Below are 14,089 nucleotides of genomic sequence, written 5' to 3'. Positions count from 1 at the left end.
AGTTTCACGGTAGACTTTGACTTTCAATTCAAGCTTTTTTTAATTCTACTCGTACGAGTACATTCTCTTTCCATGTGATCTGGTGCATGTCAGGAAATGGGAGAATGGGAGGATGGATAGAGGTAATGCATCATATGACCATTCTGAATCTTGATCTATACTCTGCTCCATAAGCCCGGATATTTGCATGAAGACTCGATCGCACTTGAAAGCATGCCAGGTAAAAGATGCACTGTTGCACGATAGGACAGGTTAATTCACCAATTCAGTTTACCTCCTCCTAGATGACAAGAAGAGCTTAAATGCCACTCTTGCCAAACCCCAAATTCCGATTCGGCGTTATTTGTTCTTTACTTGCATCTAACGAAATTTCCCCTCCCGTGAATTTTCGAATTTGGTAGGAGGAGCCTATGACTGGATTTGGCCCTGAGGTCTTCGTACGGTGTATGGTGAGTGTATGCAATGCCACATGCTCACTCACTCTGTACTCTCTGTGTGGTCTACGCTCTACGCTGACTCGCTCGTCGGACAGCCTCATTGTGATTTCGATATAAAGTTAAAAGAAGACGAAGAACTCTTCTCGACTTGTCCTACACATACATTCATATAAGGTGAGTTGTTCTTCTTGGAGATTGCAAAGGAGAGAGAAAGTATGAGAAGGCAGCGGAAAGATGGGAGTGTAAGGATTTATGGAAACTGTTTAAAAGAGGAGGAGGGATTTTCGACGGATTGAATTGGGGATTTAGCTTGCATTGGGAGTGGTAGCAGGTGCGACTATCGCAGAGTGAGCAGGGGGATATGGATAGAAGGGAGAATGTAGTTGGAGAAGCCTAGCATATGAAGAGGGACGTTTAGAGGAGTCCTGTCGGAGTTGAAGAGACGATGAATTGGATAGGACACAGGCTTTCATCCAATGCAATGCAATCCAGAGAGAGAAGAAAAAGGAATTCAAAGCTGACTACATTACAACCTTGATTCACCTTACTCCCTTTCTCACTCATCGACTCGAAAAACTCGACTTTTTCACCCAATCCACAATTCTACTCATTACCGCTATATCCTATATCATCACTCTCCCATTCAACCCCCAACCCCAAAAAACAACAACAGACTCCATAGGAAATCGCCAACGGGCGCTCACTAGGAGTTTTTTCAACACGCAAAATGTCGGTTGTGTCGAAGAATATCTTCGACCTACTCGGGGGTGAGTTTGGGTTCTGTTCTGGGCTCGAGTTTCAAGCCATTGCCATTGCGCGAGGATACTTGTGAAGAGGATGTCTGCGTTTGAAGGGAATCATCATGCTAATGTTGGTGTATTTTGTGGTTAGACGACGGAGAATCAACCTCCTCTCCTGCTCCCGCCAAACCAGCCGCCGCTGCTGCCGCTAAGAAGGATGCTGCTCCGGCCCCTCAACGATCCGTGCCCGGCTCTCAACCCAGATCGTCCGGCCAAGGTGCCCGAGGACGAGGCTCTTACCCTTCCCGAGGTGCCCCCAGGAATACTTACTCCGGAGAACCAAGAAACACCGGCCCCGTGTCTGGTGAAGGAAACATAGAGGGTTCTGAGAATGCTGGTGGATTCGATGGAGAGAGACTCCGTGAGTTGAATTGCTTGGGCTTTTCATCCTTTGACCATCAACGCCCCTCTACTTCTCCTCGAATATCGCACATATTATCACAGTCCATCGCACAGTAAAAGTGAAGCTCATGTAGAGGTGTCGCTTCCTGCCACTCTCCCGAGGCGCACACAGCTGACATATAACACCCCTTACCCCCCCACAGCCCCATCAAGAAAAGGTAACCAAGGAACCGTCCGAGATGCCCACACCAAGGGTCCCAGAGGCTCCCGACCCGCTCGAGGCGGAGCTACCTCCTCCCGAAACGTCACTTCCGGCGGTCACTCGTCTTACGGTTCCGGCCACTACAAAGGCGGTAAAGTCCCTGCTCAAGCTGGTGAACGACGACAATTCGAGAGACGAAACCAGAACGGTGGAACTGATTCTCAGAAGAAGGTCGAGCACGGTTGGGGTGCTAACACCGGTGAAGCTGAATTGAAGGGTGGGTTCCATTGGCATTACATCTAACCCCAATGACTTTTTGTCTCAAGACGAGCAACGCGCTTTACGCCTTCGTGCAAAGCTGACTCTGATACTCTATATAGACGAAGTCGAAGGTGAAAAAGACGCTCAAGTCGAAGAGGCTCAACCTCAAACCCCTGCTCCCGAAGCCGCTGAGGAAGTCGCTGCCCCGGCCGAACCCGAGGAACCAGAGGAAGTCACCAAGTCATACGACGATTTCCTTGCCGAGCGAGCCCAACAAGCTCTCTCCATCCCCGGTCTCGAGAAGAAGGAGGCCAGAACCGTATCTACCGACCTCGAAGGTACTGCTTTCGTCAGATCTGGTGTTGAGGAATTCTTCTCCGGAAAGGTGGGTCTGAGCTCTTATATGCTGCTAAAATACCAGCTTGATTCGCCATGTTCGTAAAAATCTTGCATCGGGTCAATGCTGACGAATTACACTTTTTGCTTTTCAGGCCAAGAACACCGAAGCTAAGGCTAAGGCTCCTAAGAAGGAGAAGGTCTTCATTGAATTCGACGGACAATTCGCTCAACCCAACAGACCCCCCAGAAGAGATGCCAGGGAAGGCGGAGAACAAAGACGAGGTGGTGGCCGAGGTGGTGCTCGAGGTGGACCTCGAGGTGGAGCTGGACGAGGTGGAAACGGACCTCGAGGTGGTGCTCGAGGAGGCAGAGGTGGACAAGCTGGTATCAACGCCAACGACACCAACGCTTTCCCTGCCCTCGGTGCTTAAGCCGCTTAAGCCACTTCTGCTCCTGCTCGGTGCTCGCGATTTCTCCCTAGGATAATTTAGGATTTGATAAATCCAAGTACGAGTCTGTCTGTATACCGAGTTAGATCCTCGTAAAAAGATTTTCAAACTCTAAAATTGAATTTCAAATGAAAATGACAACACTTTCATACCTTCACACCTTCACACACGCTTTATTCTGTTACTCGCTCAGCATGACCTGGTTTTGACTAGTTTCGACATACCAATATCAGTATCATTATCACCGTGTTGATATGTTGGACTGGAAAATGGTCATTCAATCAAGCCTTCTTGTGCATTCATCTGTCTATACCCTCTGGCTGAACTTCGTTTTTCTGAAGTCCCATATTTTCTCGCTTCTAAGACTACAGTAGCGTCTGTGTCTCTACTAAGCTCTTTCCAAGGCCAACAATGTCTTGAATACATGATTTGTCAAGAGTGAGCTGTGGGCTGTGAGTTGTGATTTGCCGAGTGCGACTGGATGCGATTCAACAGGCTTCGTAAATTACGTAAGCTGCTGTGCCAGGGTGACGACGGATGATGCCGGTCCTTCGCTGGTATTCTAGAGTGTGCGAGAATAATCACAAGGAAGAGTACGAGGAGGAGTATAACTCATCGTTATTGATGTTCATCCTTGACTTTGTCAACCTCACTCATTCAATATTCAGTAGTGCATATCAGGCAGAGATACAGATCGAAGGGCGACTATTCTTCACAAAGATCCCCTCGCTGCATACAGATTCACAAAGATCCCCTCGCTGCATACAGATTCACAGTCACAGTCACAAACAGTACCAACGAGTGACCTCACAAAGGCGGATCAATCTGTATCGCACTTCACACTTGACACGAAGTTCACAATTATCAAACAACACATCACATTCATAGACCGGAGAAATGGTGAACAATACTGAGTATTACAAAGTGAGTCGAATCATCTGGTCTCGCTTGCGCCTTTTATGAGGGAGAGTTCTAGCTGATGGAGGATCTTGATCACTAGATATTGGGAGTTGGCAAAGATGCCTCGGAAGCTGAAATCAAAAAAGTGAGCTCAACCACAATCGAGATAAGCGACTTCATCGCTTGGGATACATGCGTTCTTCGCATCCCTCCCAAGCCCCCTTTTCTTTCTGACGAACACACTGACGCTGCTATTCTCTATCATAGGCCTATCGGAAAGAGTCGCTCAGGTGGCACCCCGATAAGAACCCCGGCGACAAACGAGCTGCAGCAGAAGAGAAGTTCAAGAAATTAGGTGAAGCCTACGAAGTCCTCTCGGATCCTGTGAGTCGCCTCATTCATTCCCTAGGCTAATATGGGGAGTTTCAACTTTTATTCCCGAACGAAGAACGAGCTGACGCTCTGTTTTGTCATACCTTTATAGAACAAGAAAGAAGTATACGACCAATTGGGTGAAGAGGGGCTCAAGGGCGGCGCAGGACCCGGTGGGGGCGGAGGAGGATTTGGCGGATTCCCAGGTGGTGGAGGAGGTGGATTCTCTTTCCATGCTCAAGATCCGAACGATATCTTCAAGTGAGTGTGCTGAGTCTTCTTCCCGTATCTCACACTTGCATTATAACTCAGTATCTCACAGAGACAGTATGGCTGATACTTGATTCGCTTGGATAGTGCCTTCTTCTCATCTTCCGGCGGAGGCGGTATGGGCGGGGGAATGGGCGGTATGGAAGACCTGTTCGGGGGTATGGGCGGCGGCAGCGGTAGAGGTGGACCACGTATGAGGTCTTCTCGTATGGGCGGAGGGGGCGGTATGCCGGGTGGTTTCGGAGGAATGGGAGGTGATCCTCTTGGACATGGACATGGTGGATCAAGTACCAAACCACCGCCACCTGGTGAAATTACCAAACCCCTAGCCTTGACACTCGAAGAGCTTTATAAGGGAGGAACGAAGCGATTGAAGATTACCAGACACTTGCAGAATGGGAGTCAAGAGGAGAAGATACTTGAAGTGGCCTACAAAGCGGGCTGGAAAAAGGGGACGAAGATCAAGTTCGCCGGAGCGGGTAACGAGGACGAGTATGGTCAATCTCAGTGAGTGTGGTCGGGTTTTTTTTTTACTGAGTGGGGAAACCTTGATGGCCATGAAGGTCGTTTGATCCCATCTACATCTCATACATATGTTCAAGCGGAAGATTTGTTTGCTGATAGGTCGTAACATTTAGGACCGTCACCTTCGTCGTCGAGGAGAAACCGCATAACCGATTTGAGAGAGTGGACGATGACCTGATAATCAAGTTGAATATCACCTTATCTCAAGCTCTGCTGGGTCCCGAAGGAGGAGGCGCCATAACGAAAGAAGTTGAACAGCTAGATGGAAGGAGGATAAGTGTTTCGACGACAGAAGGGGTGAGTTTGAGTCTTTCCGCTAATCGAACCCTCTGCGCTCCCTCATGCCCAGCTATCACTTAAATTATGATAGGGGTTTTCATTATCCTTACTGACGAGAAATTGCATTTATGTTGTATCCTTTTTCTAGCAAATTGTACAACCTGGCCAAGAAACACGTATTTCCGGAGAAGGTATGCCGGTGTCTAAAGCTGGGTCAGCGAAGAAGAAGGGTGATTTGATAGTCCGATGGAACGTCGTTTTCCCGACTCGCATCACCCCTGAACAGAAGAAGGAATTACGAAAAGTGTTGAACTAGAAAGGCGTCAAAGTCATACGAGAGCGTCAAAGAATACAGTATATGCAGCAGGGTGTATATCTAGATCGAGTGGGAAGATTATTCATCGTCATACATATTTTGTTTTCAACGCAATGCATCGATTGGCATGCCATGTCTCAACGATGAACGGATCGTCGGTCTCAGCTGGATATACCTACCCCAGCCTTGGCTCAAACGGTATATTATGTGACCCAAGTTCACACATCTATCGTTCTCGAAGGGTATATACGACTAGTCGACCTTGGTAATGGCAATGGCATATTATGAAGTCCGGACTTGTATTAAGCCAAATTGATATCGTTCAACGCGCAACAGACTGCAGCTCTGCAAAGGTTAATCGTACACAAATCAGCTCCGATGCATCTCAGACTGTGAGGAGTTGTTGAATCCTACTAGTACTCACCGATGATGCCCGTCGTACTGCCTTACAGTCTCACCAGACGCCAGATCCCACAATCTAGCTGCGTGATCGCTCGACGCTACGGTTCGTGCAGTGGGCATAACACGCATGGGGTCAGTCATGCTTCCTCCGCTCAGAAGACCACGGACAGTAGACAATAGACGGCAGACAGTAGATCGTAGAGCGCAGAGAGTCATGCAGCCCACTCACCCGTGACTAGATACGCTGAGTCCGCACTGAACGCAGCATCCCACACCCATCTCTGGTGACCTTGTAATGTCTTCTCTAGCGCATAATCTAAGCCTTCAGTGGACCATATCTTGATTGTCGTGTCTGCCGAACAAGTTGCGAGGTACCTGCATATGGCATAAGTGCAGACCCATCTGCCGATCAAGATCAAGAGAAGGGGATCAGAGCACTCTTTGACCTTTTACTCACTTCGTATCTGGACTCAGGATTACTCGGGTTATATATTTACTATGTGCTCTGAAGGAAGTCACGGGTAACAAGTTGGCGTTACTATCTGGAACAGGCACGATTCTCCAGACGTATATCATTCCCTATTTGTGTCAGCAGTATTAGCATCATCAAAGTTTCTAAGATTCAGAGGTCTCAGTCCCAGAAATTCTAGATGAAGTCAAACTTGAAATACAGGTTGAAATGGGAGTGGAAGTCGAAGTTGAGATGGGAAGTAACGATTGCATTGCATTGAATCGAAGTGAATTGAACGGGACTGCCCACTGACATTGTTATTTCCAGCAACCAACGTACTTCCATCCGAAGCTATACTGACGCTCCGTATCGGAACGTCCTCGTCCGGTACAAGCTCGTGCGTACAGGTGTTATCTGCCAGATCCCATATTTTGACGGAACCGCTCTGATCGCATGAGATGAGCTCGCCCTGGTTCGGATGTATGATCACGTCGTTGACGGGGCAGTCGTGTAGGTAATTACGCTGTATCTGGGCGGTCCTGCGTGTGGGCAAGATCGGCTCAGCTGGATACTCCGCTTAATGAATCATCCTTCTCCGGTTACAGACACACATGGGTCAAGCTTTCCGAAAATAGGACTTTTACTTTTCGAGAAGCAAGATAGAGCAAGGAGCAGAATAGATCTCGACAGAGCGTGCGGGGGAAGAACTGTAGGTAAGATGCAAATACCGAACTTCAAACTCAACTCACCTCGTATCCCAGACTTTGACCGACCCATCCTCACTACCCGTCACTATCCATTTACCTAAAGCTGAGTAGGCCAAAGCTACGACGTTTGCTGTATGTCCTTCTAGTGTCGCTATCTATGAACCGAATTGTATTGATGATGATTGTTGGGAATCAGCTGAGGCAGGATTTTAAGGGGAAACAACGGGAGTTGAGACACGGGGAGAGAATACAGGTGCCGAAGATAGAAGGGAAAATAAACGCACAGGTGTATTCGACAATGATGATATATCCCATATCCTGACAGCAGCGTTTCCCGCGGCAGCCAGATAAGCTTTATCGGGACTGATGGCTAGACGGTTGACTTGTTTCTGCGTTTCGGGTGAATGTAGGATCCATGTAGTCAGCCTTCAAAAGCTTCCCGATGGCAAACGGATGATGGCTACTTGTGCGGGAGACAGAGAAGGTCGATATGATCGGAGCCGTTTGACACGAATTAGGGTTGGAGACCGGACTCACCCATTGAGGCTGTAATGTGATTTGCCTATAACATATCCCAGACCAAGCTTCCCAGAACCGTATCGAGTGATCGTCTACGGTAGATCACAGTCATAGTGAAAGGAGATCAAGGGAAGTGGTCAGCTCTTACCCTTCCGCAAGCTTCTCCTCAGCATCCTCTATGGAACAATGGGCATTGTAAAGCGGTATGGAGGATGTTATGACTCACACCCCGCAGTACACAATATGACACTCATCTCCGCCGCCTGAGCAGCTTGAGCAGCTGCAGCATCGGAGGAGTAGCCCTGGGAAGGCGGTCCTTGTTGCTGCTGCGTCGGAGCGGGCATGTCGAGACCAGTCGTGAGGCGGGCCAGGTGGATGAAGTGAGCAGGGCGTTATTCTTGTTGACGGTCTGCTAAAGTGGAGGGGAAGGAAGTTGGTCGTGCTTGACGATGCGGTGGGTCGGATTATAAGGATCTGAGTGATATCAGCAACCTGGATCAAGTAGAATAGAGAATGGATACCTCTGAGCGGTCTGATTGCCTTTTAATGGTCTGCTCTGTTGATATCTGGCAGCTGTCAAGCACGCAAATGTATCAATAGACACGATGGTTATCTGCTCTGCTGCCGAATTGGACATTCCGGATAACGGTTAAAGGTTCAAAGGGAGTTGAAGCCACGTGGAGGAGATCTTCCAACGCTCGTCAGCAACGTCACAACCTATAGATATTGCATCTTCTGGAATTTCCTGTCCTTCTCATTTGTAGCACTTCTCACCTATCACTCCTACGGCAACCAAAGTGCGCGAATAAGCCCACACCAGAACACTAGAACATCAGCTCATTGGGACCGTCTGCAACAAAGAAGTCTGAAAAAACATCGCCAAATTGAACGGGTCGCAATGATCTTTGGGTATTTCGGCAATTTGCTTTACATTGGATTACTCTTAACGAATGCTATTGCCATACTGAATGAAGAGCGGTTCCTAGCGAGGAGTGAGTCATTAGAACCATCTTCCGTCTATTCTCCATGAGACTCTAGGAACTACGCTGATCGGGTTATCATTCTACACTACGACTTGTCTATCTATTCTGCTGACGACGATCACCAATTGCATCATTCCCACTCACCTCTGCCTTCTGATTCTGCCTCTCACGTCATTCGCATAATGTGTCCATCGGTTGAATCCCATGCCCCGCATCAATAGTCGGCTGGTCAGCCTCGACAGCCTCGACGACCTCCAACGCAGGATTCGGTCAATCCCCGAATCCCCACATGTACAACGACGCTTTTGGGCAAGGTGCAAATGATGGTCCGGGTGTGAAAGCAAAGTTGATAAATCTGATAAGTGCGACGAGGACATTGATGAGGTGTGAGTACATCCTTCGCAAATTACTCATACCCATTTGTTGTGGACCGTGATCAAGCGGAAAGCTAAGCAGATACTGTTAAATTCGTATTTTGTGCGTAGTACCGTTGATTGTGGTGAATGTGGTCATGTGAGTCACCGTACCCCTTATTTCCCATAGAACTTGGCGTATGGTACTGCGCTCGCCGGAGGAATTTTTTCAACTTCTTGATCTCCACGCCCATCGTCCTACCACATCCAACACACATGCTAACGAGCAATGGTTTTCCCCAGTATAATATACGAGATAGTACGAGTGTAATAAGCAAACAAAATCTCGTTCCCAGCAGTCTACAGGTCAATCTCTCATGCAGTCTTCGTCGCTACATATGAGGCGTTTCTATCATTGTTGCTATGGGCCCTTACGCCCTCTGCATGTAGGTAGATAATCAGATGTGGCCGTTTTCTACCTGAAGGCGAACACGGAGTTGAGACATCTTAATTCGCACTACAAGTACCCAGCTGCAATGCACGAGCATGCCGATACTCTCTGTAAAGTGTACATGTATACATCACCTGCCTCTTCCTCAAGAATGCTGGAGATCATGCCCCTTTTCATATGTTGGGTAGGTAAATTGACCTGGACGGATCCTCCTAGATAGCACGGAAGCAAATTGACGCGTCACTAAGCGAAAACATGACCAAATAAATGGATGAATTTCGCGACTGCATCTTGATCATTCCTCTTCTTCCTTCGTAGTATTTAAATATCTGACGTCGAGTCGAAACACATGCGTTGACCACGAACACAAATACTGTTAAACGAAGAAAGGCACAAGTCTTCAACCAGAACAATAGCCAGCACAACCTCGGCACCCCATCGACTAGACCCAGCCATTGATCTCGTCGCTTCTCGCTGGTAGCTTCGTATCCCCCGATCGACAATGCCTCCTAAAACAGTCGCTCAACCCCCAGCTCCAGCCAACAAGCAGAACCCCGTACAACATGCTTCGATACAGCAGCAAAAAGCAAATTCAGCGAGTATAAGCGAGTTCGAATTACCCAAGTCAAATTTGACCAAATTGGCGAAAGGATCAGTGAGTCGATCCATTTTGCGACGGGGACAACGCTTCCCATGAGACGAGAGCGAAGATATCGTTGCCTATAGAGCGTCCCTCTCAAGAAAATTCCACATTTCATATGCAGCGCTATCCGGGTGCTGATGGTTGTTATCACATGCGAAGGTTCCGGATAACGTGAAGATGCAGCAAGATGTGGTATTAGCTTTGTTGAGGGGATCAACGTTGTTCATAAATTACCTGAGTGAGTGGACCCGTCTATTGAATTCCTCGATCTCTTTTTCAGGCTCGCCTCGACCCTCTTTTTCAGGCTCGCCTCGACAGCGCTCCTACTCCCTTGACTTTTTCTGGCTACAGTGCTGACCGAGTTTTGTTCTGGTTTCTTCCTTCCATGCAGCTTCAGCGTGAGTTCTCAGTGACACAGGTGTTGAGGGCATACCCGATCAATACAGAAGACTAACGTCGAGATGATCAATTCGGGAACCCGTAGTGCACATGACCAAGCCATTGCTAGATCCGGAAAGACCATCACTGCCTCAGACGTTATAAAAGCTATAACAGAGCTGGATTTCGGACCGAGTGATGCGCTTGTGCCGCTATTGGAACAAGAATTGCAGGGTGAGTCGAACTTGCTGCTGCATCTCTGACGCCTGTCAACCCCAAATCAGGCAGTTGAGCCTCCACAGCGGAAGGACGTGCTGTGAGTATAATGTGACTGATCGGCGTGACGACATGCAGCATATCGGAACCAGATACAAGCAGCCAAATTAGCAAAGAAGGCAGCAGCTGGAGTAAGCAAGAGTAAAGCAGCAGGGGCAGGACCGAGGAAGTCGACTGGAACGGTGAACGATGGTGATGTAGACATGGTAGATGATGAGGACGATGAAGCAGAAGCGGAAGAAGATGACGAGGGCGGCGATATAACGCAGAATGGAGGTGGGATAGGGGATGAGAGTGAGATTGCTGAAGGGCAGGATGACGTGGAAGAGGATTTGTGAAATCCGTCATAGGGTAGATTGTACAAGTATATGGGCATCGCAATTGTATGTACAGTATACCACATAGCTTTGGGCTGGCTACACGATACTTCGAATTCGTCCGGTCTGATATTGCGCGGATCGCAAAAGAACATTCTGATTTTATCGTTGCTTATGAGACCTGTAACTTAGAGCTGCACTACGATACCAGGATACTGTACCGAATGGTAAGCTCGCTTTTAGTCCTCAAGTTTTTCCTTTGCCTCTCCCGATAAATCCTTCATCCTCGCTTTGGTAGCTCCCAACCTCGCCAAGATCTTCTCCTTTTCGTCCGCCGATGTATCCTCTGAGCCTGATCTGAGACGAGCGGTAAGCTGAGTATATTCAACCTTCAGGCGCTTCATCATCGTCTCCCGATCCTCTCTTCCGCTCTTTGGTGACTCGATTGGCCGACCGCTTCTCTTCTCGGCATTTCGAGCGATCTCGAGTTCTTTCTTCGCTTGTATCATCTTGGCTTGCAAAATTTTGACCTTCTCCTCAATTTTTTGTTGATCGTCTCCATTCGTTTCAAGTGATTTGAGAGATCTCAAGCTCGATTTATAAGCTTCAGTGTATCTTTGCAGTCGCTGTTCGAGATCTTTGATATCTCTGTTCTCACCTTTGGGAGTTGGCGAACTGATGACCCCGGTCTCCCTGTTCTGTGGCTCAGCTTCCACAGTACGATCATCCTGCCTGTGCATTCCACTGCCCTGGAGTCGAGTCAGCTCTTTCTTCTTGGTTTCCATCTGTTTCTCAAGGTATAGTATCTTTTGCTTGGTTTTCCTCTGATCCTCCTCACTCAATTTACCGGATTTATAAGCTTTCATAGCGTCGGAGTACTTGACCTTGAGTGTATTCAGGTCTTTCACCAGAGCGTTCTTCTCCTGCGACTGCTCACTGTCTTCGTTCTTCGTATTCGATGTATTCGCGCCTTCGTCTTTACCAATATGTTCCCGGTCGGCACTTCTCGAGGCCTCTGCAGGCGGTGATTCTGAGGATGGCGGCTGCGCCACAGATGTCTGTGGCTCGACTACCGCTTTCCCCTCGTCTCCTCTACCTGCGTTTAAACGATCTGTCACTTGTCGCAAGTTCATTTCCAACATCTTGACTCTCTCCTTGACCTTGGCTTTATCTCCATCTGATAGGTTCGAGTCCTTGTACATCTCGACCGCCTGAGCATATTGAGCTTTGTACCTTCTCTTTTGTGCTTCAAGCTCTTCCGGACTCGGTTGTTCCCTTCCTGAGAGCTCAGAAGTGGTGCCACGCCCGGCTGACTGCTTTTGTTCAGTAAGATGAGTCTCCCTAGGAACCGCTTGTGTAATACCGGTGGATTTGACATCTTTCACAGTATCGTCTGCCGTTCTCTCTTGATTTACATCTAAATTCTCCTTCTCAACGCTCTTCTTTCGATCTCGAAGGGTATCTCGAGCCTGGGTGGCTTCTTTCCACTTCGCTTCGATCCTCATGACTGCCATCTTAGCTTTCGCTCGTTGTTCTTCGGACAGTCCGTCCGCCTTGTATGCATGGACAGCTTCTTTGTGCTGGGATCGATACTTCTTGATGGTTTCTTCAAGATCGTTCATTTTATTCGCCTCTGCGGTAGCGGATCTAAGTTCTTCCTTTGACCCTCCATTGGTCTGAACCGTTATGATTTGTGCGTTGGTAGTATCGCTTTCTTGCTCTTCCTGACTCTTCTTTACCTCTGACGGTTTTGAGTTCTCACGGCTTTCCTTGTTCTGGTAGTCATCATCGAGGCGCTTCTCGCCTCCTTTCCCATCCCTGCCCTCTGCTGTGTTCTTCATCGAGCTCCGATCGTCCTTTTCGGTATCTTCGCTCTTCAACCTCTCAAGAGTCTGCGTGGCGGCTTTCAATTTCCCCTCGAGGCTCTTGATTTCCTCCTTGACTTCTTTCTTCCTGTCCTCTGGGAGGCCACCTGATTCAAAGGCGTCAATCGCCTTCTTGTGACGTATTTGATATTGCTTAATTGAGACTTCCATCTGCTTTCGCTTACCAGTCAATTCATCTTTGGCGTTACCTGCACTTCGGGGCGAATGAGAACCTACTTGCTCCTTTCCCTGGGTCACTTTTTCTTGAGACTCTCCCTCCGTATCGTGCTTGGTCTTTGCTGGCTCCATCGTTCCGACGTCGGGTCTGATGGACTTTCGAACAGCATCAATGGTCCTTTCATCTGACACGTCCTTACTCGTGGCACTTGCACTCGCTGTACTATCCACCTCAGCGTCTGCTTGACCATCTGTGTCGGCCTGTGAGGACTTCAAAGCATGCATAGCCTGCTTCAGCTTCTCTTCAGCTCTCTTCACGTTCTCCTTCGCTGCTCTCTTCTCGGCCTCTGTCATGTCTTTCGCTTGATAAGCCTTGATAGCCTCTTTGTACCTCGTTTGGTATTTTTCAATAGAACGCTGCAGACCTTTTGTATTCTCGTTGCGCTCACTGCGTGACTCGGAGACTGATTGTGGATTTCCGTGCACGACATCGATGTTGCCCTCACTTGTTTGGAAAGATTCTGCAGGCTTACCATTGTCTCCTTGCTGAGTCTGCTCGTTTTTATCGTGTTCGACCTTCTCACTCTCTTTCGGGCGATCCTTCTCATGCTCCTTGATCGCAAGATCGGCTGGCCTCACGGCCTTCTTGGCCCGATCAAGCGCTTTCATAGCTTCCTTCATCTTCATCTCGCATCTCTGAGCCTCCATTTTTGCCTCTTTCCTCTGTTGATCAAATAGGTTGTTGGCTTTGTAAGCTTTCATGACCACTTTATGCCTGTTCTGATACTTCTCCACCGTCTTCTTCAGCTCCGAAATCTCTTTTTGATCAGGCGTGGCACCGGTATCAGTCTTAGTGGTCTTATCAGGCTCTATTAAGGATACCGCGCTTTCTTCGAGAGGAGCAGGGGATATCACGGCTGCGGGCCTCACAGCTGTTGTTCCGTTTCCTTCTCTGTCCGATTTCTCAGCAGTGTCATCTCCCGATTTCGGCTCTTCGACCATATTCCGATCATCTGCATCCCCCACCTTCACTGCTGGTTTTGGAGAGTCATTGATACCATGAGTCGAAACACTC

General features: G+C 48.4%; 5 protein-coding genes across 5 annotated transcripts; 3 read left to right on the top strand and 2 right to left on the bottom strand.

Moving 5' to 3' along the window:
- Positions 1–1,164: 1,164 nt before the first annotated feature.
- On the top strand, positions 1,165–2,812 carry I303_101354 (uncharacterized protein; the record flags this gene model as incomplete). The annotated part of the gene is made up of 5 exons (XM_018404724.1): positions 1,165–1,204; positions 1,329–1,598; positions 1,783–2,058; positions 2,162–2,427; positions 2,534–2,812. 5 exons carry the CDS (start codon positions 1,165–1,167, stop codon positions 2,810–2,812), a joined length of 1,131 nt encoding a protein of 376 aa, XP_018267378.1.
- Positions 2,813–3,727: 915 nt separating this feature from the next.
- On the top strand, positions 3,728–5,492 carry I303_101353 (uncharacterized protein; the record flags this gene model as incomplete). Its single annotated transcript, XM_018404723.1, has 7 exons — positions 3,728–3,754; positions 3,831–3,875; positions 3,998–4,114; positions 4,215–4,363; positions 4,460–4,879; positions 5,011–5,194; positions 5,325–5,492. 7 exons carry the CDS (start codon positions 3,728–3,730, stop codon positions 5,490–5,492), a joined length of 1,110 nt encoding a protein of 369 aa, XP_018267377.1.
- Positions 5,493–5,794: 302 nt separating this feature from the next.
- Positions 5,795–7,915, bottom strand: I303_101352 (uncharacterized protein; the record flags this gene model as incomplete). The annotated part of the gene is made up of 9 exons (XM_018404722.1): positions 5,795–5,837; positions 5,917–5,992; positions 6,124–6,269; positions 6,352–6,473; positions 6,659–6,884; positions 7,095–7,207; positions 7,337–7,441; positions 7,590–7,663; positions 7,798–7,915. The coding sequence occupies 9 exons, from the start codon at positions 7,913–7,915 to the stop codon at positions 5,795–5,797; spliced, it is 1,023 nt and encodes a 340-aa protein (XP_018267376.1).
- A 1,945-nt stretch (positions 7,916–9,860) lies between these two features.
- On the top strand, positions 9,861–10,993 carry I303_101351 (uncharacterized protein; the record flags this gene model as incomplete). The annotated part of the gene is made up of 5 exons (XM_018404720.1): positions 9,861–10,013; positions 10,161–10,239; positions 10,393–10,399; positions 10,486–10,613; positions 10,734–10,993. 5 exons carry the CDS (start codon positions 9,861–9,863, stop codon positions 10,991–10,993), a joined length of 627 nt encoding a protein of 208 aa, XP_018267374.1.
- A 218-nt stretch (positions 10,994–11,211) lies between these two features.
- I303_101350 (uncharacterized protein) lies at positions 11,212–14,016 on the bottom strand (the record flags this gene model as incomplete). Its single annotated transcript, XM_018404719.1, has 1 exon — positions 11,212–14,016. One exon carries the CDS (start codon positions 14,014–14,016, stop codon positions 11,212–11,214), a length of 2,805 nt encoding a protein of 934 aa, XP_018267373.1.
- Positions 14,017–14,089: the final 73 nt, after the last annotated feature.

Source organism: Kwoniella dejecticola, chromosome 1 (assembly GCF_000512565.2).
Source record: "Kwoniella dejecticola CBS 10117 chromosome 1, complete sequence".
NCBI classification, from domain to species: Eukaryota; Fungi; Basidiomycota; class Tremellomycetes; order Tremellales; family Cryptococcaceae; genus Kwoniella; species Kwoniella dejecticola.
Note: the sequence above shows the minus strand (reverse complement) of the source record. Positions and strands in the feature narration are given on the sequence as shown.